The sequence below is a fragment of the Hyperolius riggenbachi genome, chromosome 5 (genome assembly GCF_040937935.1).
Source record: "Hyperolius riggenbachi isolate aHypRig1 chromosome 5, aHypRig1.pri, whole genome shotgun sequence".
Lineage (NCBI taxonomy): Eukaryota > Metazoa > Chordata > Amphibia > Anura > Hyperoliidae > Hyperolius > Hyperolius riggenbachi.
The window spans coordinates 434,120,005-434,144,599 of NC_090650.1; the positions used below are offsets into that span (position 1 = coordinate 434,120,005).

The 24,595-nt window shown below is 47.4% G+C and overlaps 1 protein-coding gene across 1 annotated transcript in view; it reads left to right on the forward strand.

Moving 5' to 3' along the window:
- The window catches only part of LOC137519472 (serine/threonine-protein phosphatase 6 regulatory ankyrin repeat subunit B-like), a 132,368-nt gene extending 118,941 nt beyond the window's left edge, over positions 1–13,427 (forward strand). The window contains exons 27-28 of the mRNA XM_068238426.1: positions 2,951–3,100; positions 12,577–13,427. Coding sequence (XP_068094527.1) covers positions 2,951–3,100; positions 12,577–12,803 — 377 coding nt within the window. The 3' untranslated portion in view covers positions 12,804–13,427. The remainder of the gene's footprint in view (positions 1–2,950; positions 3,101–12,576) is intronic.
- Positions 13,428–24,595: the final 11,168 nt, after the last annotated feature.

The window sequence follows — 24,595 nt, forward strand, 5'->3', positions numbered from 1 at the left end:
GTCACTGGGTGACTAGGATTAATATTCAGGAAAATGGGTGGAGCCTACAACAGCCAATCAAAATTCACCTGTTGATTTTGCAAGGGAAATATTTAAATTGCTGCCAAAAACAGATTTGATTAATTTCAATAGGAATATACAAACTATTGATACCAAGGACCCCAAAGCTCATAAACTTGGTAATTGAGTGACTATAGGTCCAGTTAAAAAATAAAGTGGGCGGCGCCAACGACTACATTTTTACATGCGAAAATATAAACTGCAACCATTCTTACAGTGTTAATGGCAGTGTTCCCAAACTTGACACAGTTGGCCACTGGGTGACTTGGATTAATAGTTAGAAAGTGGGTGGAGCCATCAACAGCCAATCAAAATTCACCTATTGGTTTTTCAAGAGTAATATTTACATTGCTACCATTCTTACAATGTTAATGGCAGAGGCCTCAAAACTGATACAGTCAGTCATTGGGTGACTGGGGTCCAAATTCACTAAAGGGGGTGGAGCAACAAACAGCCAATCAGATTTCTTAGATTGATTTCAGTCATTCTGTTATTGGCAGGGGTTTCAAACTTGACACAGTTGGTCACTGGATGACTGGGATTCATATTCAGAGAAGTGGGTGGAGCCTACAATAGCCAATTAAAATTCACCTATTGATTTTAAAGGGGAATGTTTACATTGCTGCCATTCTTACACTCTTAATGGCAGGTGCCTCAAATCTGGTACAGTCAGTCACTGGGAGACTGGGGTTTTCATTCGGAAAAAATTCAACTTATTGATGCCAAGGACCCAAAAGCTCATAAATATGGTCATTGAGTGACTGTATGTCAAGGTTAGAAACAGCCAAAAACAACTACTTTTTACATGGGAAAATATGAACTGCAGCCATTCTTACACTGTTAATGGCAGGGTTCACAAACTTGACACAGTTCGTCACTGGGTGACTGGGATTAATATTCAGAAAAGTAGGTGGAGTCTACGACAGCCAATCAAAATTCACCTTTTGATTTTCAAGGGGAATATTGCAATTTCTGCCATTCTTACACTGTTAATGGCAGAGGTCTCAAACCTGCTACAGTTGGTTATTAAGTGACTGGGGTTCAAATTCACTGAAGGGGCGGAGCCATAAACAGCCAATCGATTTTTTTGCTGGATAAACTGCTTCCATTCACACAATTTTGATGCCAGGTACCTGAAAGTTCACAAACTTAGTCATTGAGTGACTGTGTGTCAAGGTTACAAAAACTGGGTGGAGTCAAAAACAGATTTCCCTGGGAAAATGGAAACTGCAGCCCTTCTTCACTGTTAATGGCAGGGTTCTAAAACATTGCACAATTGGTTACTGGGTGACTGGGATTAATATTCAGAAAAGTGGGTAGAGCCTAAGAAAGCCAATCAATATTCACCTGTTGATTTTCAAGGAGAATATTAAAATTGCTGCCATTCTTGCACTGTTAATAGCAACAAGCCCCAAACTTGGTACAGTTGGTCATTGGGTCACTGGGCTTCAAATTCAGAAAAGGGGGTGGAGCCACAAACAGCTAATCAGATTTGTTTTTAATGATGTCAAGGACCCGAAAGCTCACAAACTTGGTCATTGAGTGACTGTGTGTCCAGGTTACAAAAAGTTGGCGGAGCCAAAAACAAATTTCACTGGTGAAATATAAACTACAGGCCTTCTTACACTGCTAATGGCAGGGTTCCCAAACTTTTCCCAGATGGTCACTGGGTGACTGAGATTAATTTTCAGGGAAGCGGGTGGAGCCTATAAAATCCAATCAAATTTCACCTGTTGATTTCGAAGGGGAATATTTAAATTGCTGACATTTTTACACTGTTAATAGCAGATGCCTCAAACCTGCTACAGTTGGTCACTGGGTGACTGGGGTTCAAATGCTGGAGAGGGGCGGAGTCACAAACCGCCAATCTGATTTATATAATTTCTATGGGAATATACAAACTATTGATGCCAAAGCTCACAAACTTGGTCATTGAGTGTTTGTGTGTGAGGCCTCGTTCAGACTATACGCTCTGCCGTCCGCATTTTGGCAGCGCGTATAGTGTGCGACGCGCAAGAACGGTAGAAGGGCATAGACAGCCCTTCTACCGTTCCCATCATATGCGCTGCGTGGCAGCGCGATTGCGCTATCGCGTGCTGCACGCATTTTTGGGAATCGCAGCGCAGATCCCATTCATTGTAATGAATGGGATCTGCAGCGCAGTGCATAGGAGCGCAGATGGCGTGCGATCGGACGCGTTGCGTTCCAATCGCACAGCCATCTGCGCTAAATGATGTGAACGAGGCCTTAGGGTTAGAAAAAGTGGGCGGAGCCAACACCAGGCAAATACATACCCGGGCAATGCCCGGCAATCAGCTAGTGTCTTTATAAAGTGGCTACACACTACTAACAGCAATATTAGGTAGGGTTTATTATGCGGGTTGTGGGCAGGGCCGGATTTCCCATAAGGCAGTGTAGGCTCGTGCCTACAGGCGCCTGATGATGGAAAGGCGGCTCTCTCCCCTCCCTGAGTGCCTCCCTCCCTCCTTCCTTATTCACTCTGCGTCCCAATGAGTGTAAGTAAAAGGTTACTGAGGGTACTCCTGCCTACCTAATACTAAGGGGCACCTGTAACTACCTATGATGGGCAAGGGAAGTATGGTAGAAGTGACAGCTGGGACAGCCAGCACACATGCGGTGCGGTTCAGTGGGAGTTCCTGGAGGGCGGAGTCTAGGGTGCCAGGACATCTGTGCCTGTAGGCTCCTGTGAGGTAAATCCAGGCCTGCATGCATGGAGGGCGGAGTCTAGGGTGCCAGGACATCTGTGCCTATAGGCTCCTGTGAGGTAACTCCGGGCCTGGTTGGGGGCATGGGGTACGGAGCACCAAAACAGGCAGAAACTGCTCTTCAGTTGGTTGTAAGTTTGTCCTGTACTTCTTGTTTCCTACAGGGAGGATGTGCACAGCTAATGCCCGGACTCTGATGAATGAAGAGGACATTGATGTCCCCTCGGACAGTCGCTCTATAGACCTGCTCGCCCAATCATCATGCGGGTGGATGAGGAACGCTGCCAAGAGGACCATGCAGGTGTCACCAGAAGGTAACTAATCAGCTATCTGATGATCAATTATACTGCATTAGGAAAACAAAATGCTTAAAGGACAACTGTACTGAGAGGGATATGCCATATTTATATTTCCTTTTAAGCAATACCAGTTCCCTGGCTGTCCTGCTCATCCTCTGCCTCTAATACTTTCAGCTATAGGCCCTGAACAAGCATACAGCAGATCAGGTGTTTCTGTCATTGTCAGAACTGACAAGATTAGCTGCATGCTTGTTTCTGGTGTGATTCAGCCACTACTGCATCCAAATAGATCAGCAGGGCTGCCAGGCAACTGGTATTGTTTACAAGACAACTGTAGTGGGAAGAATATTGAAGTTACTACAATTACTTCCTTCCACAACGGGGAAGGGGGGAGGGTGGAACTTAAAGAGAACCTGTACTGAGTAAAATTATTTAAAATAAACACATGAGGTAACTTCAAATGAACATTACATAGTTACCTTGCCAATTGCCATCAGTTCCTCTCAGAAGCTCACCATTTTCTTCTGACAATGATCCCTTCCAGTTCTGACAACATTTTGTCAGAACTGAAATATAGCAGTTGCTGTCAGTTATTTATCAGTTGCTGTCAGTTATAGCTGAGAGGAGAGCTGATGTGTCCATGTTTCCCTATGGCTCAAGTGGGCAATGTTACAGTTTAACTGTGTGCTGACCAGGAAGCTGTTATGGTGTAATGGCCATTTTCAAAATGGAGGACAGAGAATTCCACTGATCACAGTGGACAAACAGGACGCAGGAGTGGAGAAAGAGATTGAGGAGTAGGCTACATGGGAGGTACGTATGACCAATGTATGTTGATTTTCACTTTTTACATTTCAGTTCAGGTTTTCTTTAAGGAGGAGTGACCAATGATTCCCCCCCCCCCCCCAAAAAAAAAGATGTTTCTCAGGGCTCTATTATACACTGATGATATCAGGAAAATGTATATAAAACATTTCCGTATAAATTCAGGTGCCTTCACACTTTGTTCACTGCAGTTTTTGGCCCAGTGTTTGGACATTTTATCATATTTGCGATTCTGGGTTTTTCCGCATTGGATTTGTTTTGTTTGTTTTGCTGGCATTTATTATTGAAATTTACACATTCCAATTTTTCTATGCATATTCTTGAAGTTAATTTACATGAATTTGTACGGAATTAACTTTACATTTGTATGTGTACTTTTGCATTTGGAAAATTCATTCATTTCCATTGACTTTGCATTGTATATGCGATTTGCATGTCCATTCCCCCAAGAAGCGTGCGTGTTTTGTGATACGCAGTACCCCTGCAAACAGATGCTCTTGATTATTGTTGAAATCCTTACATAAACATTTTGAAACAGAAAAAAATGGTAGCAGGAAAAGAGGGCGCCGGTGGCTAGTGGAGGAAAAGGGCGCCGCCATAGACTCTAATGCAATTTTTCGTTAATACGGTGAAAAAGCAAAGAAAAGGGCGCCAGATAAATATCGTTAACAACATTAGAACATTAAAGTTTTTGAACTATGTTATCGTTTTAGAAGCTTGCAACGTTATAGTTTTTGTCATATTATTTTGTTTGTATGTACAGATTTTACTTAACCACTTTGGGACCGGCCGCCTAACCCCCCCTTAAGAACCAGGGCAATTTGCATGGAGGGGGGGCTCGTTTGGGGGGGTCGGGCGGCCGGATCCCGTCTGTGGCTGGCTGGGCATGGTGTCTCCCCTGTAGCTGACAGCTTTCACTCACCTTCCAGGCTCCAGCGATGAGCCACAGAAGCCACTTCTTCTCCAGCCGAAATCTCTGCTCCAAATGATGCTCAGATACGGGTTGCGGCTTGATGACGTCATCAAGCCAGGACCCGGCGCTAGACGTCAGACGGAGCAGAGATGCTGGCCAGAGCAGAGGGGGGCGCTGATCGTCGCTGGAACGGCAGGGAGGTGAGTGGTTCCTCTTCTTTCCTCCCTGCCGCCGCCGCTGTCAAAGTGATCACTGCGATCCGCCGGCGATCGTAGTGATCAGCAGCCATACGCGATGGCTGCTGATCACTAGGGGCAGATGTCAGCTGTCATATTACTGCTTAATATCCCCCTCCGGGTGCGCACGATCGCGTCGGGACGGCTTGTTAGCGTGGACGTTGAATCAACGTCCGGTCAGAACGGTAGCACCACCTCTGCTGGACGTTGATTCAATGTACCTGGTCCGCAAGTGGTTAATCAAACATATTATCGTTTCTATGTGTAAAAGGGTGTTTCTGTAGGGGGAGTGGTTAGGGTTAGGCACCACCCAGGGAGAGGTTAGGGTTAGGCAACACCGGGTGGGGGATGGTTAGGGTTAGGCACCACCAGGGGGTGGTTAGTTTTAGGCACCACCAGGGCGTTTAGGGTTAGGCACCACCAGGGGGGTGGTTAGGGATAGGTTCCAACAGGGCAGTGGTTAGTTGTAGGCACTACCAGGGGAGGGTTCTATGTGATAATAGGGTTGGATTAAGCTGTATTGAATTACGTAACGATTTTTAACGTTAATATATTTTCGTTACCAACTCCTGGCACCCTTTTTTCCTGCATGCGAAAAACATACAGTGCATATAGGCCATTTTCTTTTCTGCATAAAAATTTGCACTAAAGCACACAGCAAGTACAATGCCATTGACTTGCATTAGATGTGTGGCAAAAGCAAATTAGGAAAAAAAAACTATTAGCATACAAATTCTGTCACATGTGAAGGGTTCATAAGACAACCCCCTAGCAGCCTCACCTGTTATGTGATAAAGGAGCACTGCAGCACCTGCCCACAGCATAGTACTGCAGAGATGGATTCAAATATAATGGGGCCCTCGGCCAGGTAGTATTTGGGGCCACCTTGTGGTCCTTTTGGTAAGCTGAAGTGGAGAGAGGTCACAGAAGGTGGCAGGTGGGCCCCTTGACACCCACTGGGCCCCAAGCACCTGCCTAGGTTGCCTGGTGGATGATCCTCGCTAGGAATACCTTTATGAATTCCCAAACAGTGCATGATTTTTGTCAAACAGGTATTTGTTTTTATTTGTAAACCAACCTCTATGGCAGGGGCGTAACAATAGACCCTGCAAGGGATGCAGCCGCAGGGAGGCCCAGAAGCAGCAGGGGGCCCCGTGGGGGGGGGGGAGGTTTCTTTTCTCTTTCCTGAGAGACTGACAACTACGGCCTCAGCTACGCTATAAGCGCTTTTCTGAGCGAGCGCTTGTGATGGTTTAGCGCTTTTCTGAGCGCTTTTTAAAAATCACTCCCATTCACTTTCATTAAAATCGCGTATTGCGGCAGTTTTTACATGATTTTTACCGCGATTTTAATGAAAGTGAATGGAAGCGCTTTTTAACAAGCACTCAGAAAGCGCTAATCCATCACAAGCGCTCAGAAAAGCGCTGATAGTGTGGCTGAGGCCTAAGGGCATGGAGAGAAAAAATTTCCTGCTCTCTGCACAATTGTTCTAATGACTGCATCTACTCAGCTGCTGATAACGAATCATACAAAGTTTTGCAGTGCTTCACTGCTGTCAGTTTTTATCTGCATGCGGAAAACACATTCAAGTCAAGTGTGCCCTAGCCAAATGAATAACATTGGTTCTCAGTTTGCCTGTGAAGAAAGTAGGGGGGAGGGGGTGTCATCCAAAGTTTCGCAGGGGGGGCCAGTGATTTCTAGTTACTCCCTGCTCTATGGCAATACTATTCGTGGTACTGCTGTGTATGCAGTTCCTATAATATCCTCAGCTCCCAAACACGTCACGCAGGATCGAGATGTGGGTAAGATACATGCAAACTGCTCGTGTCATCCAGAAAGCCCTTATCATGTTCAGGGAAATCATCTACAAGTCACACATTTCCGGTAGAAAAGACCAAAACTGTCAAGAATCCTAAATATAGAGCAGAGGCCTATGGGAAATGTTACTACGTGGCGTGACTCACCGATCATATTCAGCCTTATAATGAGGATTTCAGGAATCAGAGAGGTGCGAGCCAACGTGAGAGACGGAAGAAAAACAACTGTTTTCATGTAAACTCATGCGCTGAAACGTCTTCTCAGAGGAATGATCCTCCACCAATCAGGCTGATGACTGACGCAAGAAGGTGAAGAGTAGAAGCTTATAGTGCAAAACTTAAAGCAGACAAACTTCCTCTCTGCACTAGAAGATAAGCAACAGCATCATAACCTTTAAAGGAAAACATTTGTTTCAGCTGATACAAATCCTGCAATAAGTCTGCAGTGTATTTACTTCCTGCTTTCATGGAAGCAGACATAGGGTTAACATCCTGTGTTTACATATTAGATGATCTGACGTGGCAGCGAGCTACCACAGCTTAGAAATCAAATTACAGTTGTGATTAGTCACAGATAAGGGGGGAATTAAACAGGCTAAACTCTCTAAATACATACAGGGTGCATTTCTCTATGCTCCCCTTCTGTCCTGTGCTAGAGTTCAGGTCCACTTTAAGGGCCAGTCACAGTTCTCATGGCGATTTCCCGCATGCACAATATTGCGTTTGCGGTTTTTCGGGTATATTTTGTTGGAACTTTCATGTGGGTTTGAGTTTCTTATGCAGATTTTTGTTTTGTGATTTTTTTCCCCCCCATAAATACCAATCAAGCTAATTTATATGAAAATAAATCTTAGTCATTTTGAAAATGTGCTCGATTCTTTGCGATTTGTATGCGTTCCTATTCACTTGCAATAAAAAAGCAGGGTACTTATCCGTTAGCCGGGCGCATCCTCTAGGTGGCGACAAAACTCCACCAGAGTTACATCTTTCCCTACTATCCATGGCGGCCTGGAGGGGGGATAGTAATTAGCGCCACCTGCCGGATGCGCCCGGCTAACAGATAAGTACCAATAGCAGACCTACCGTCGGAATTTAAAGGGAACATAAACTGAGAGGGATATGGATTTTTCCTCTTAAAATAATACCAGTTGCCTGGCTGTCCTGCTGATCCTGTGTCTCTAATACTTTTAGCCACAGCCCCTAAACAAGCATGCAGATCAGGTGATCTGACTGAAGTCAGACTGGATTAGCTGCATGCTTGTTGCAGGTGTGTGATTCAGCCATTGCTGCAGCCAAAGAGATCAGCTGGACTGCCAGGCAACTGGTATTGTTCAAAAGGAAACATCCATATCCCTCTCAGTTTAGGTTCCCTTTAAAGAGGAAGTTTATCCCAGGGTTGCACGTCGTCCCAATTAGTAGCCAATACCCCTTTTCCATGAGAAATCTTTACCTTTTCTCAAATAGCGCATCAGGGACATCTGTATGGCTGATATTGTGGTGAAACTCCTCCCACAGTGTGATGTCATGGCCATGGGTCCCTCGCTGTTTCCTGTCTGTAAATCATGTTGCATTGTGGGAGATAACAGCGGTTTCCAACTGCCAAACAAGCAATATCTCCCTCTGTGCATAGAATGCTCAGTAAACAGACATTCCACAGAGATGCACCTGACGGGACGAAAAATGTCACCGTTTTTGATAAATTTCTGAATGAAAATCAGGGAGAGGAAAGATTTTAAAACACTGACAAAATAATTTATAAATTATGTAAAAAAAAAAGCAATTTTAATAATTATGTTAATTTCACTATAGTTCCTCATTAAAATGTACCTAAACTCAGAACTTCCTCTCTGCTCTAAAAGATAAGCAACAGCATAATAACAGCTAATACAGTTGATACAAATCCTGCAATAAATCTGCAGTGTGTCTACTTACTGCTTTCATGGAAGCAGACATAGGGTTAACATCCTGTGCTTACAAATTAGCTGTTCTGCAAAGGCAGCCTGCTGACACAGCTGACAGCTGAGGGACCAAATTACATTTATGATTAGTCACAGATGAGGGGGAATTAGAGAGGCTAAACTCTCTAAATACATACAGGGTGCATTTCTCTGTTTTCCTTCTGTCCTGTGCAAGAGTTCAGCTCCACTTTAAGGTATTTAGCAGCATGTTTTTCTAAACAGTTTCTGTTAGGGCCCGTTTCCACTGGCGAGAAAACCGCGCCGAATCCGCAGAGTTTCCCCGTAGGCAAATTGGATGGGGAAACTGTGCCATAGGGATGAATAGCGGCACTGGCCGACTCGCTTGCGCTAGTGATTCGCCCGGCTTTTCCATCCGAATTTGTGCGAGAGGCTGCGAATAGGGATGGTCGCTGCATTCCGCGGAATTTTAAATTCCGCGATTCCGGCCGGAATTTGGTGATTCCGGTTCCGAAGCGACGGAACGGAATTGCTATAGCCCTATTTCGCAAAATTTTACGGAAGTCTAATTTTTTTCCCCCCTTACTGATTTCTGCCTAATAAGAAGTCTTTTTACTCAATAGACTCCTCTCCTCGGTCTCGTCTTCCAGGGAATTGTAGAATTTCAAAAGCCAGCTTACATACCTTGGCCGGGAATTGAACCCAGGTCTAGTGCTCGGTAGTAGTGGCTGGATAGTGTAATGGTTAAGGGTTCTGCCTCTGACATGGGAGACCAGGGTTCGAATCTTGGCTCTGCCTGTTCAGTAAGCCAGCACCTATTCAGTAGGAGACCTTAGGCAAGTCTCCCTAACACTGCTCCTGCCTATAGAGCGCGTCCTTGTGGCTGCAGCTCTGGCACTTTGAGTCCGCCAGGAGAAAAGCGCGATATAAATGTTATTTGTCTTGTCTTTGTCTAGGTAGCTCTCTTCACCACTATACCGCCACCAACACTACATGCTGAAGGCAGCCTAGCATGTACCATTCTGATATATCCAAGAGAAAGATGAGCTTGCTTAGGGATTTGTAGGATTTTAAAAGCCAACTCACATACATTGGCCAGGCCCAGGAATTGAAATCAGGCCTGCCGCTCAGTAGGCTGCTATCCTAACCACTATACCAAGGCAGCTGTGTCCTGTAGGAGACCACAGCAGGATAATGTGATGGTGGTGATGCACCAGGAATGAACGGTTCTACTGGATAACTAAAAACACATTCAGAATAAATACGTTTCGAAAAAAAAATGGGGATGACCAGTGACAGAATGACATGAGTTAGTACTATTCACCATTATCACCTGAATACAGTTCCACTAGTATGTTATCAGGCGTGGTGGATTGTCCCAGGGCTCCCAGGATGATGGAAAAAGACAAAGGAACATACCGTTCCTCCATTCCATGTGCTGCAGCTCCTCCCCATTCCATGTGCTGCAGCTCCTCCCCATTCCATGTGCAGCAGCCCCTCCCCATTCCATGTGCTGTAGCCCCTCCTCCATTCCATGTGCTGCAGCCCCTCCCCATTCCATGTGCTGCAGCCCCTCCCCATTCCATGTGCTGCAGTCCCTCCCCATTCCATGTGATGTAGCCCCTCCCTCATTCCATGTGCTGCAGCCCCTCCTCCATGCCATGTGCTGAAGCCCCTCCCCCATTCCATGTGCTGCAGCCCCTCCCCCATTCCATGTGCTGCAGCCCCTCCCACATTCCATGTGCTGCAGACCCTCCCCATGCCATGCGCCACAGCTTCCTCCCATCCCACGTGCTGCAGCTCCCCAACATTCCATGTGCTGTAGCCCCTCCTCCATTCCATATCCTGCAGCCCCTTCCCCATTACATGTGCCACAGCTCCCTCCCATTCCACATGCTGCAGCTCCCCAGCATTCCCTGTGCTGTAGCCCCTCCTCCATTCCATGTACTGCAGCCCCTCCCCATTCCATGTGTTGCAGCCCCTCCCCATTCCATGTGCTGCAGCCCCCCTTGCATTCCATGTGCTGCAGCACCTTACTTCAATTCCATGTGCAGCAGCCCCCTCCCATTCAATGTGCTGCAGCCTCTCCCCATTCCATGTGCTGGAGCCACTTTACCCATTCCATATGCAGCCCCATCTTCCACACACAGCAGTGTTGCTCCCCATTTGCAGCCTCCATTTTCCGCTTTCCAACTTCTCTTACATATACAGCAACCCCAAATCCATATTCAGCCACCCCCTCGAGCAGCAGCCACCCTGGGCCTGGGCTTTTGCAGCCTCTCCAGAAATACCTTCCCCCCCTCCCCCCCAAGATGTCTCCTCCCTCGCCTTGCAGAAGACTTGCCCATCATTTATGAGACCATACCGCTCTCTTCTTCGGCACAGTTTACGAGTCTGCATCAGTGTCACAGCGTCGCCGGGATCTCTCTGTGTTGGTTACGTTTGCGAGTTTTCCATATTAGCTGAGTGTATCAATCTATGTCTCCCGGCAATAAAGCAGCAGAGGTCAGAGTGACCTGACCGGGGACACTGCAGATATGTACTGTCTCCTGCAGAGAGGCGAGGATCTATATGATAAATGCTCTGAACTGACGTCAAGCCTCCCTATGCAATAGTTTTTACTAGCATTCCTCGCTGTGCCGCTGTGACTGCTCGATGCGAGAAGGAGCGATATGCGTTCAAGATAAGATGATCGTTTGCAGGTCGAGCCTGAGTGACGCAGGTGGTTATGGGGTGGATGTACCTTGGCAATGTTACCGTTAGAGATCCTTGTGAGTGGTTCTTGTGAAAATGCACTTTTACATTAGTTTGTGAAAGCTACATACATTCTCAATCAGTGGGGGACGTTCCCTCCTTGTAAGATGACAAGATGAGTTCTCAAGACCCCTTGTGACATTCGGCGGACCCCCTCCTCCCACTAATGTATACCCAGAATTAGCTGAAAACTGTTTTACGTGACCCTGTAGTGTATCCACCCATAGAAACCCACTGTTATAGCCTAAACAGACGTATTTAGTAACAGCACAGATGCGGTTTCTTACTCTGAACATTTTTTTTACTTCTGTCTTATCCAGATGTATGAAAGCCCTGCAGTTTTGATGAAACACTGAGCAGCAGTCCATCACAGCTGAACTTGCTAGCTCACATGTGACCACTCCTCCTTTCTGATGACTCATGCTGTCTAGTTAGAGAGCAGACAGCTTATGTTGTCAATAGAGAAGGGTAAGGGGCGGTAATATAGGAGCAATTTTTTTTCATATGGCTGGATAACATGGAAAAAACTATGTTCAGGGGACAATACAACATCTCTGCTTTTATTGAATTCTTCTGTTTCAGGACATAATGTGGATTAATAGGCATGTAGCCAGTACAGGGTCTCTATAAAGGGAACCTAACCTGAGAGGGATATGGAGGCTGCCCTATTTATTTCCTTTTAAACAATAATAGTTGCCTGGCTGTCCTGCTGATCTCTTTGGCTGCAGTAGTGTCTGAATCACACACCACCTGTAACAAGCATGCAGCTAATTCAGTCAAACTTCAGTCAGAGCAACTGATCTGCATGCTTGTTCAGGGTCTGTGGCTAAAAGTATATAGGTGCCCATACACCTAGCAATTCTGGCGTCAGATCGACCAATAGACGATCTCTTTCTGATAGAAATCTGATAGGAGAGAGAGCTGTTGTCTGCCATAAACCACTGGCCGATTGATGTCAACCTACCACGTTTGTGGTTGTTAAAGGCGGACACGGGACATGACTGATGTTCTCCTCTTCTTCTCCTTGCAGGCGGCATACACAGGGATCACCAGTTTGCTGGACCAGCACACGTGGATGACATTATTAACTGGCATTCTGTGGTGATGAGATACTTGTCACTGAAAGGACACATGGATGGTGCCATTCTTGAGAGAGGTGTCCCTCTTCCAGTCTCAGAGGTCTGCAGCAAGCCCACGTCATCTCTCACACTGGAGAAGAAGCTCCACAACGGATGGCATAGATCTCCTGTCCAGTGACTTTATGCCAATGTTTTTAGAAATGGAACAATACAAAAGACCTAAATACCTCTTTGCTTGATTCACCTGAAGGTCTAGCAGATCAAGCAGATTCTTCCTTGGAGCCCACCTTCTACTCAGTTTCAGACTTGGGAGGGAAGGAGGTGCGCCAAAAAGTATAAAACACTTAACAAAGTTTAAAAAGTAAGAACCTACCTCAGGATGACACATAGTTTATAGTACAAAACAGGTAGTTTATTTGTAAAAAAAAACAAAAAAACAAACAAAAAAAAACAATAGCCATTTCTACGCAATTGCTGTTCACTAATTGCACCTTTGCTATATTATTGGCAATAAAAATTAATGTTTAAACAATCACTAGACAACAGTTTTAAACTGTTTTTAAGGTTTTTATAATTTTTTGGGTGCCTCCCTCTCAAGTTACGTTACAATCCACTACTGGGGTGGTTATCAGTTTGGGCTGCTTACGGTTTCCCCCCATTTGTGTCCCCCAACTAAACTTTTTCTGGAGAGTGACCTAACTGTTGAAAGGCTTGTACATCCGCAAGTGTGATCAGATACATCACACTCAAATGTGATATACCCTGGTTGCCATTTCGCAACCCCGGGTTTACGAGTAACACTTTTATTGGGGTACAGTTAAAAATGGCGCCGGCCGAATAATGGCGCCATTTTTAGAACTATATTTTTTAAAAAACGATATTGATCGTTTTAATGGTAATTATCGTTTTGAATAGCTCTGTCCGTGCGAAATTTATTCCATTGTAAAATGTTCTTTTTATTTTAATAACAGTGTTATACCTAAGAATCCTAGCTAAACCGCTGCATTACCGAAACTCTAATCTAACTAATTGCCCAGGGGCGTAGCAATAGGGGTTGCAGAGGTAGCAACCGCATCGGGGCCCTTGGGCCAGAGGGGCCCCGAAGGGCCTTTCCTCAACTACAGTATTAGCTCTATATTGGTCCTGTGCTCATAATAATCCCTTCTATAGATACTTTGAATAGTGGTAATAATTAACAAACTGTTCCCCATCCCCTTCTTGCACCTCTGACACTGTAGTTGCCATTGGCAGGTTTTGGTGCGCCGTATCAATTATTAAAAATTATTATGTATAGAGTGCTTAGGGGGCCCCATTGTAAAACTTGCATCGGGGCCCACAGCTCCTTAGCTACGCCACTGTAATTGCCCCCAAACTACCCGGGGGGCAATCCAGGCTTCGTTTCCGAGTAAGGCAGGGCTATGAGCTGCAGCTCTGCCTCACGTGTCTATCAGTGGCGGATCTCCGCCTCTCCCCCGCCCCTCTCAGTCTGCCTTCACTGAGAGGGGCAGGGGAGAGGTGGAGATCCGCCACTGATAGACACGTGAGGCAGAGCTGCAGCTCATAGCCCTGCCTCACTCGTAAATGCACCCTGGATTGCCCCCTGGGGAGTTTGGGGGCAATTAGTTAGATTAGAGCATCGGTAATGCGGAGGGTTAGTTAGGATTCTTAGGTATAACACTGTAACTAAAATAAAAATAACATTTTACAATGGCAACCAAATATGACGAAACTATTAATAACCTTTTAAGAAACAGGAGGAGTAAAACGATAAATTTCGTACGGACGGCGTGTCCATTAGTCTTCAAAACGATTCACTAATCACTATGATGGAATTTCATCAGGGTCATATATATATATTTTTTTTAAAAAGGGGCAGTGTCGCTTGCTTTTGTCCATTTAATTGGTTGTTAGGCACTTCTGTGAGTTTCTGTATGTGACAGTCATTGCAGCAGGATGTGTGTTAGAAAGCAACGTGGCACCCAGTCATAAAGGGGTGTTAAAACCTACAAACCCCTACCCAACGCTACACATTAGAAGACACGGAGCAGAGTGACCCTATCCATCTCTATCCAGGTATTAATCACTCAAATTGTATTGGAGAAAAAAAGCATCTAATGATCTCTGCATTGAGTTCATATTGACCTTTAGGAAGTTCTGAATCAGGATGGCCCAAATGCAATTTACTTTCCCTCCAGTGTTTTCTCCTAGAAGATAATTTTTCCTCTTCAATTTAAAAAAACTTTGTAGTATTTTGCAATGGGACGAGTACCAAAAATTTGATGAAAAAGTATTGTCAACACTAATTTTAGTATTTGTTTGCTTGCTGGTGGTTTAAAGGGCATTTTATCTACGTTAAGTTGTGAAATTATCACTTAGGAGAAAGCTCAGGTGCAAAAGTGAATTGCATATGGCCCCCTGTCTGTAAAATACATTGTCTAGTTTATTGGCTAGTAAGCCTTCAGCTTGTAAGCCTTCTTCAGGCTGTGTTCCTGGTGACTGGCAATGTTAGAACATACACTCAGAAGGAGGTTTTTGCATGCAAATAAAAGTGTCATCCAGATACATTAATTACAAGGGATCTTGCAAGGATTGTGAGGTATTTATGGTAAATAGATAAGACCTTTGGTTTACTTAAAGAGACACTGAAGCGAGTAAAAAACTTGCTTCTTCTCTTATATTCAGCAGGGGCATGTGTGCCCCTGCTAAACCGCCGCTATCCCGCCGCAAAACGGGGGTCCCTTACCCCCCCCCCCCCCAATTCCCCCCCTGTAAAATCTACGACCAACTTGGTCATAGATTTTGCTGCTCCTAGAGGCAGGGCTAACGGCTGCAGCCCTGCCTCACAGTGCTTCTATCAGCGGCACATCGCCGCCTCTCACCCGCCCCTCTCAGTGATGGAAGACTGAGAGGGGCGGGGGAGAGGCGGAGATACGCGCTGACAGACGCGCGTGAGGCAGGGCTGCAGCGGTTAGCCCTGCCTCAATGCGGAAGAGATCCCCGGCGAGGACGGAGGGGATTTGGGGGGTAAGGGACCCCCGTTGTGCGGCGCAATAGCGGCGGTTTAGCAGGGGCACACATGCCCCTGCTGAATATAAGAGAAGAAGCGAGTTTTATACTTGCTTCAGATTCTCTTTAAAGCGGATCCGAGATAAAAAACTAACTATGAAAAGTAACTTGTCTATATATGTTACCTAAAGTTTAGATAGTTTACACAGCCTATCTAGCTGCCAACAACTTCAACAGAATATTATTATTTCTTCCTGTGATACAATGAGGGCAGCCATGTTCTGTTTGTCACAGACTGCTATCAGCTATCAGGAGATGCTATCAGCTTGCCTCTGTGTAAATCCACTCCCCTCTCCTTCTCCCTCCTCCCCTTTGCCTCTGAAATCAATGGCTAGTAACTCCTCCCCCTCCTCCTGCCCAGACTGAGCTCCTGTAAACCCTTGCTACTGTCTGAAAATGCCAAGGCACTGTGAAAAATGTGGGCAAGGCTTGTTTAGTTTATAGGGAATTAGAGTATTAAAACAAGACAAAAAAAATATTTGGCTTGAGGAATGCCCTATAAACTATATGAAAGGAACACAATTATGCAATGTGTAAAAGTTTATCTCGGGTCCACTTTAACCACTAGAGGACCACAGTGGTGGTAACCCTCCCTAAAGACCAGGCCTTTTTTTTAGTAAAATGGCCACTGCAGCTTTAAGGCCAAGCTGCAGGGCCGCACTACACAGCACACGAGTGATTCCCCCCCCCCCCTTCCTTTTCTCCCCACCAACAGAGCTCTCTGTTGGTGGGGTCTGATACCCCCCCCCCAGTGTTTGTTTATTTTTGAATAAATATTTATTTCTTTATTTTAGTATTATTTTTGACATTTTTTTTTATTTTTTACAAACCCCTCCCTCCCCTCAGCCGGCCAATCATGGCGATCGGCTGTCATAGGCTTCTGCCTATGACAGCTGATCGCTCTCAAGTGCCCCAGGGGGACAGCTGTGTCACATGGCTGTACATGTAACTAGACAGCGATCACGCCGTCTAACAGTCTCCCGAGTGGCGATTGCCGCTCGGAGACTAAAGAGGGGGCGGAGCTCCGCCCCCCGAGCAGGAGATGCGCGCGCACCCTGCGTGCGATCTCCTGCAAAATGCAGCCCCAGGACTTGACGCCGATCGGTGTTAGGCGGTCCTGGGGCTGCCGCCGCGGCCAAGCCCATTGGCGTTAGGTGGTCCCAGGGGGAGTTAATGCCTATTGCCTACATAGCTGACATGAAGAGTTTATGCAGACCCATGTTCACTGTATGCTTCTGGAGCCTGGAAACAGTTAACTGGGGGGAGAGGGGGGGACAGTGGTTCTGTGATTCCTAGGGAGACAGTGCGCCAATGTAGCGCTGCCCATGGCATTGAAAAAAAACCCAGGGAATTCGATCACATTTCTTTATCAAAAAACGTGCAGATCTAATCTTTTGTTTGAACCATTTGTGGCCATACACACATCCAATCTTGATTGGCCAGTTCTACCACTTCCATTTAATTTGATAGCTTAGCTACACAACCTGTTCGTAATATTTAAAACCTGTTGACCCTCATGCTACTTGGAAGTGGAAAATTGGTCAATCAAGTTGGATGTGTATACGCACCTTAAGACTCCAGTCTGGTCAGGATGATATATGTGACTTGGAAACCTTTTACACGTGCCCCTTTACCACTCTGTTTCCCTGAAATGACTCCAAGGATTGTCCCTGGCAGGCCTATGACCCCAGATGGGACGTGACTCATCTGCAGATAGCGGGAAGATCACTCCGCTGACGAAGCGAGGGTGACGGATTCCTGGGCCGGTTTTAGAGGAAATCTGGTGAATTGTTTAGGAATGTGAGAGTCCCGGGGCTGATGCCGCTTCCAGACGTTTGGACGTGATTATGAGCGTTGTCACATCGCGGCTGATTTCTTGTAATGAATCAATAAACTTTAGGCTGTTTTGTTTGGCCTCCGTCATTCTCTGACATGTGAAGCGCAAAACCTCTCCATGCGGGGCAGCAGCTCAGACGGGATCTGTTCAATCACGGAATAGAAAGAAAAGAAACACAGTGAGCAAAACCAAAAACTTCTCAGTTTTCCCAGGCGTGGAGCTATCCGGAGTGCATGTCTGTGGTTTTAAATTGAATATATATATATATATATATATATATATATATATATATATACCTGTATATACATACATACACACACATACACATTTAAGGTTTGTTCACACTATGAGCACTTTAAGGTTTTTTTAAGCGCTAGCGTTTTTAAAAAGCACCGGCAAAATGCTCAAGTGCCAGCACTTTTTAAAGAGCTAGTGCTATAATACCCTATGGGCCCGTTCTTACTGAGGCGATTTGCGTTAATCACCGGCGATTAACGCAAAACGCCAAACGCAAGCGCATAGCCTGCACCATTTTCAGGTGATTTCCCAGGCGATCGCGCTTCAGTGCTATAGAAGCGCTTAACGCGATCGCGGAAAAATCGCTGCAGTGTCCAGTGATTTGTCTGCGTTAAATCGCGGGAAAATTACTCCCACAAACATTGCGCTTTTAAGTGTGAATGGGGCCTTAAAACGCTTGTGCGATGAATTTCTCACATGAGCGATGAGCAGAGTGATGAGCGATGAGCGGCAATTGCCGCTCGAAGACTAAAGAGGGGGCGGAGCTCCACCCCCCGAGCAGGAGATGCGCGCGTAGCCTGCGCGCGATCTCCTGCAAACTGCAGGCCCAGGACCTGACGCCCATTGGCGTTAGCCAGTCGGCAAGAAGTTAAAGGAGTCATCAGGCAAATAAAAGAAAATAAGTGCTACTTACCTGGGGTTTCCTCCAGCCCCATTCTCCCAGCATGTCCCTCGCCGCAGCTCTCCCCGCAGCCGTTCGCCGCAGCTCCATCCCGTCCCCGGCGATGACGTCAGGGCGACCTCCTGGTCGGCCCGTACTGCTCCTGCGCGAGCGGTGCTGTCAATCACCGCCACGTGGGCTGGAGCAGACTGTGCCTGACGGCGGAGCTGCGGCGAGGGACATGCTGGGAGCTGGAGGCTGGAGGAAGCCCCGAGTAAGTAGCACTTATTTTCTTTTAAAATGCCTGATAACTCCTTTAAGGACCAGTGACTGCTAGTACTGTAAAACGGCGCCTCCCGACTAATTGCCCACCGCTCTTGCCGGTCACGACCCTGCCCCATCGCTTCAGGCTCCTCTCTGCCGTCTCTATGATGACAGAGTGCTGACAGCCGGTCAGGAGCCACTTTCATTGGCTCCTGGCGCTGTCTATCAATGTGAGCCAATGTGATTGGCTCACAGTGATTACGCAGTCAGGAGCTCACAGAGCTTTGCCGTCTTATAGGCTGCAGAGCGAGCGAATTACAGCGGGTGCAGAGTGATGAGAACGGCGGTAACGCTGGTAGCGCGGAGTGCCGAAGCAGTAGAATCTACGTCCAGTCAGAGCCGCAGCTCCACCTGCTGGACGTGGATTCGTACTGCTTCGGTCCGGAAGCTGTTAAAGATATTCAGCTCCAGGTCAAAGAGTTCGCTTCCTGATTGTCTGCAGAAAGTAAAGCCCAAAACGCCAAACAAAAGCGCTTATAAAAATCGTAAATCTCTCAAAAAAGGTACGGAAAATCGCTTTAAAAAGCACTCACAAAAAAGCTCAACGCTTGTCATTGCGCTTGAAATTGCACTTGCGATTTATACTGTGAACAAAACCTTAAAGTGTACCTAAAGGGGAGAAAAAAAGTGCCACAAATGGGTATTTACCTTAGAATGATCATACATGACAAACTCTGGCCCGGGGGCCAAATCTGCCCTGCATAGGCATCACAATTGGCCCCCAAGTCGTTTCCCCACCTTGTATTATATTTGGCTCGCGAGCGCTGAAACTATGAAGCTACACGGTTAATATTGTTATATATACACGGTATACAGCGCCAACATCTTCCGCAGCACTGTACAGGGTATATATTCATAATTTGGAGGTGATGACTGAAGATGCTGACACCTGAACCCCCTTTCATTGTGAAGTTTATATCCTGTCTCGTAATTATTGTTGGATGTGGGTAGAATAACCACTAAAAACCAGGGAACTGTATAGGGGAGAGTGCGGGGGTCACTAGACACCAGGGAACTGCATAGGAGAGGCAGGGGAGCCACTAGACACCAGGGAACTGTATAGGAGAAAGGGGGCACTAGACACCAGGGAACTGTTTAGGAGAAGGGGGGGGGGGGGCACTAGACACCAGGGTACTAGACACCAGGAAATTGTATGGGGAAAGGAGGGGGTCCATTAGACACCAGGGTACTGTTTAGGGGATGGAAGGTGTCATTAGACACCAGGGAACCGTATAAGGTATGGAGGTGGTCCTTAGTCATCAAGGTTGGCCCACAACTTGTTCCCAGTTTTCAATTCCAGGCTTTCAGCCCACTCTGTATTTTAGTTTGACACCTCTTCCTCGTCCCCCTCGCCTCCATGGATGTAGTGATGGGACCCCCAAACCTCTTTGACAAGTCTGTGAACAAGCTTGGCTGCACTGCACAGGATGTGGCTGCTCTGCACAGGACGTGGCTGCACTGCACAGGATGTGGCTGCTCTGCACAGGACGTGGCTGCACTGCACAGGACGTGGCTGCTCTGCACAGGACGTGGCTGCTCTGCACAGGACGTGGCTGCACTGCACAGGACGTGGCTGCACTGCACAGGACGTGGCTGCACTGCACAGGACGTGGCTGCTCTGCACAGGACGTGGCTGCTCTGCACAGGACGTGGCTGCTCTGCACAGGACGTGGCTGCACTGCACAGGACGTGGCTGCTCTGCACAGGACGTGGCTGCACTGCACAGGACGTGGCTGCTCTGCACAGGACGTGGCTGCACTGCACAGGACGTGGCTGCACTGCACAGGACGTGGCTGCACTGCACAGGACGTGGCTGCTCTGCACAGGACGTGGCTGCACTGCACAGGACGTGGCTGCTCTGCACAGGACGTGGCTGCACTGCACAGGACGTGGCTGCTCTGCACAGGACGTGGCTGCTCTGCACAGGACGTGGCTGCGCTGCACAGGACGTGGCTGCTCTGCACAGGACGTGGCTGCGCTGCACAGGACGTGGCTGCTCTGCACAGGATGTGACTGCTCTGCACAGGACGTGGCTGCACTGCACAGGACGTGGCTGCACTGCACAGGACGTGGCTGCTCTGCACAGGACGTGGCTGCTCTGCACAGGACGTGGCTGCTCTGCACAGGACGTGGCTGCGCTGCACAGGACGTGGCTGCTCTGCACAGGATGTGACTGCTCTGCACAGGACGTGGCTGCGCTGCACAGGACGTGGCTGCACTGCACAGGACGTGGCTGCTCTGCACAGGACGTGGCTGCTCTGCACAGGACGTGGCTGCTCTGCACAGGACGTGGCTGCGCTGCACAGGACGTGGCTGCTCTGCACAGGATGTGACTGCACTGGACAGGACACCTCCCACTTGCGCAGTAGCTTGGAACTGATTGGGCCGGCTTTTTCCGCACTATGCCGCTGCATAGGCACAAGGGCGCCCTGTGCTTGTGTAGTGCAGCCATAAGCTGAGTCTATAGTATAATACAATTGCATTACTGATAAAGTCTTTTTTATTGGAGTCAAATTTTGATAGTTTAATCAAAATTGTAAAAAAAAAATAAAAAAATGTAATAGCCAGCCACACAGCACACTACAGTTTTGGGAAGAGCTGTTGTCAGAAGCCAGGGACAGCAGGGGACATTGTATGCTCAGCACTCGCTGTCACTGCTCTGCTCAATCTCCTGACAATCAGCTCTGCAAAACTTCCCAAACTTTCTGACGCTTCCGCCACCTCTCTGGACAGACTCAGCGCTGAAGCAGAGACCCTGCCGGAAATATCGCTTCCTATCCAGACCATCCACAGATAGTAAAATACATGAATGCCGGAGAAGAGAGCCTGACTTACAGGTGTAACAGCTACTACACTCAGTGCAGATAAAAGATACATTCCCCTAATGTGCTCACAGGGTAGTTTATAGGCCATAGAGCTCCCAGGGCAAGGATGTATAAACTGCGCCCTCCTTCAGACATGGGCACTATTGCGATGCAGTAGCCAAAGGTGCCTTCCAGTATTAGAAAGCCCCCAATATAGCTAGCCAGAGGCCCCCAGTATTGGTCAGACATAGCCCCCTCCCCATCCTATGTAGGTAGCCAGATTTGCCCCAGTATTAGCCAGATGCAGCCCCCCTCCCCAGTATAAGTAGCCACAAGAGGCCCCAGTATTAGGTAGCCACATGCAGCCTCCCCTGCCTTTTAGGCAGCAAGCGAAGCCCCCATTTATGTAGCCAGAGAGCCCCCATTTTGGTAGTCAGGACGCCCCGGTTTGGTAGAGAGAGAGAGAGAGACACAACCTCCAGGTTTCTTGGTCCTAGAGCCCCCCTGTTTTGGTAAAAAGAGACCTCCCTCATTTTTTGTAGCCAGAGAGCCCCCCATTTTATGTAGCCAGAGAGCCAACCAGTTTTTGTAGCTGGAGAGCCCCCTTCCCCCGCCGCATTTTTGTACCCATAGAGCCCCGAGCTTTGGCATCTAGAGAGGGTCCCCACCCTGTTTTTGTAGCCAGAGAGACCCCCAGTTTTGGTATGTAGAGAGCTCCCTCGTTTTTCTAGCCAAAAAGCCCACCAGTTTTCGAAGCCAGTGACAGCCCCATTTTGATATCCAGAGACCCCCCGTTGTTTTGGTATCCAGAACGCGCCCCCATTTATGTAGCCAGAGAGCCTTGTGTTTTGGGAGCCATAGTGTTGCTGTCTTGGTAGCCAGAGAGCCCCATTTTAGTAGTCAGGAAGGCCGCCCCCCCCCGCTTTGGTAACCAGATAATCCCCCCTCCCTTTTTTGTGGAGACATAGAGACACCACTAGAAGGCGTTGTTACCAGTAGGAGAGATAGGATGCAGGGAATCAGAAAGTAAGTGTGGCATTCTGATACTGGTGCAGTGTGTGATTGTGCTGCCTCAGTGCTGTCCTCCATGGCAGGGAGCCAGGGACGGATCTAGGGGGGTGGGGGGGCAAGCGGGTATCTTGCCCCAGGCGCAGTTTGTTGAATTCTTAAAAAGGCGGCAAAATTTGGATGGGGAATGGCAGTTTAGGCGCCAAAACCTGACCTTGCCCCAGGCGCAACTTGGTCTAGATCCGTTCCTGCTCCATGGCGGTTATGCGCAGTATTCACTTCCTCATTCTGCAGAGACCAGCGATTACTGAGCGCACTGAGAGAATGGGGGCAGCACAATCAGACACAGCACTGCACAGATCTTGCTTTTTCTGTGCTGCCCTCTATGTACTGTCCCCTCCATTTTGCAAGTGACATAAATATTGTGTGTGCAAATGGCCATGCCATGTGCCAGTGTATGGAGGAGATTTTACTCCTGGAAGGTGGGGGTTATTGGCAACATGGGCGAATGAATGAGATATATACGTATACCTCCCAACTGTCCCATTTTCTGAGGGACAGTCCCTCTTTGGGAACTAAACCCCTCTGTCCCTCTTCCTATCTCATTTGTCCCTCTTTCAGGACTGATGTACAGATTGCGTGCATGAAAAAAGGGCCCGGCTGGAAAACAAAATAGCGCCGGTGGATAACGAAATCTGATAACGATAAACATTGTTGTTACACTCAGTTAACAATAAATACCGTTGTAAAAACAGAACGGGAAATAATAATGAAAAGATATTAACATTAAATATCGTTATGTAATTCATCAATACAGCTTAACCTAACCCTACTCTCACACAGAACCCCCCCTGGTGGTGCCTAACCCTAATCACTCCCCTGGTGGCGCCTAACCACTCCCCCTGGTGGTGCCTAAAACTAACCGCCCCCCAGGTGGCGCCTAACCCTAACCACTCCCCCTGGTGGTGCCAAACCCTAATCAGCCCTCCCTCCCTATCCCTCCCTCTGCAGAAGCACACATAGAAACGATAATATCTTTGATAACGTAAAATCTGTACATACAAACAAAATAATATGACAAAAACTATAACGTTGCAAGATTGTAAAACAATAACATACTTCAAAAACGTTAATGTTCTAATGTTGCTAACAATATTTATCGGGCGGCCTTTTTTCTGCTTTTTTCGCCGTATTAACGATAATTGCATTAGAGTCTTTGGCGGCGGCCTTTTCGTCCACCCTCAGCCAGCGCCCTTTTTTCCTCGTATCTACAGATCTATGTAAACATATGTATTTTCTACTGAAAAATGTGTTTAACTGCTTTAAGTTCCAGGATGTAGATTCTACGTCCTAATTGGTCCCCCTGTATGTTCTAGGACGTAGAATCTACGTCCTGCATTAAATCGCGCCGTTTGCCACCGCTGCGCGTGCACGTGGCCACGCGTGAACGTTACCGTGCACACTCGTGCAAAGTCACGTGAATGATCCTGTGAATGATTGTTGCTGTTAGCCAGCAACAATCATTCAATGAAGTTAAAGGAATACTTAAGTGTCCTAAAAAAAATGACTTGTACTCACCCGGGGCTCCCCTCAGCCCCCTGCAGCTGAACGGTGCCCTCGCCGTGTCTCTCCGATGCAGCTGGACCTGCCGGGGGCCACTTCCGGTTTGGCCGTCACCGGCCAACAGGCTGGAAACGCGGCTGATTAGCCGCGTTCCCGGCCGCAATAGCGCCTTCTTTAATGCTATTGTGGCCGGGAACGCGGCTAATCAGCCGCGTTCCCAGCCTGTCGGCCGGTGACGGCCAGACCGGAAGTGGCCGCCGGCGAGTCCAGCTGCATCGGAGAGACACGGCGAGGGCACCGTTCAGCTGCAGGGGGCTGAGGGGAGCCCCGGGTGAGTACAAGTCATTTTTTTTTAGGACACTTAAGTATTTCTTTAAGGGGAAAAAAAAGGTGTAAAAGTTAAAAAAAATTTTTTTAAAGTGACATGGGCCCAATAAAATAAAAAGTATTTTTTTTAAATTCCCCATAAA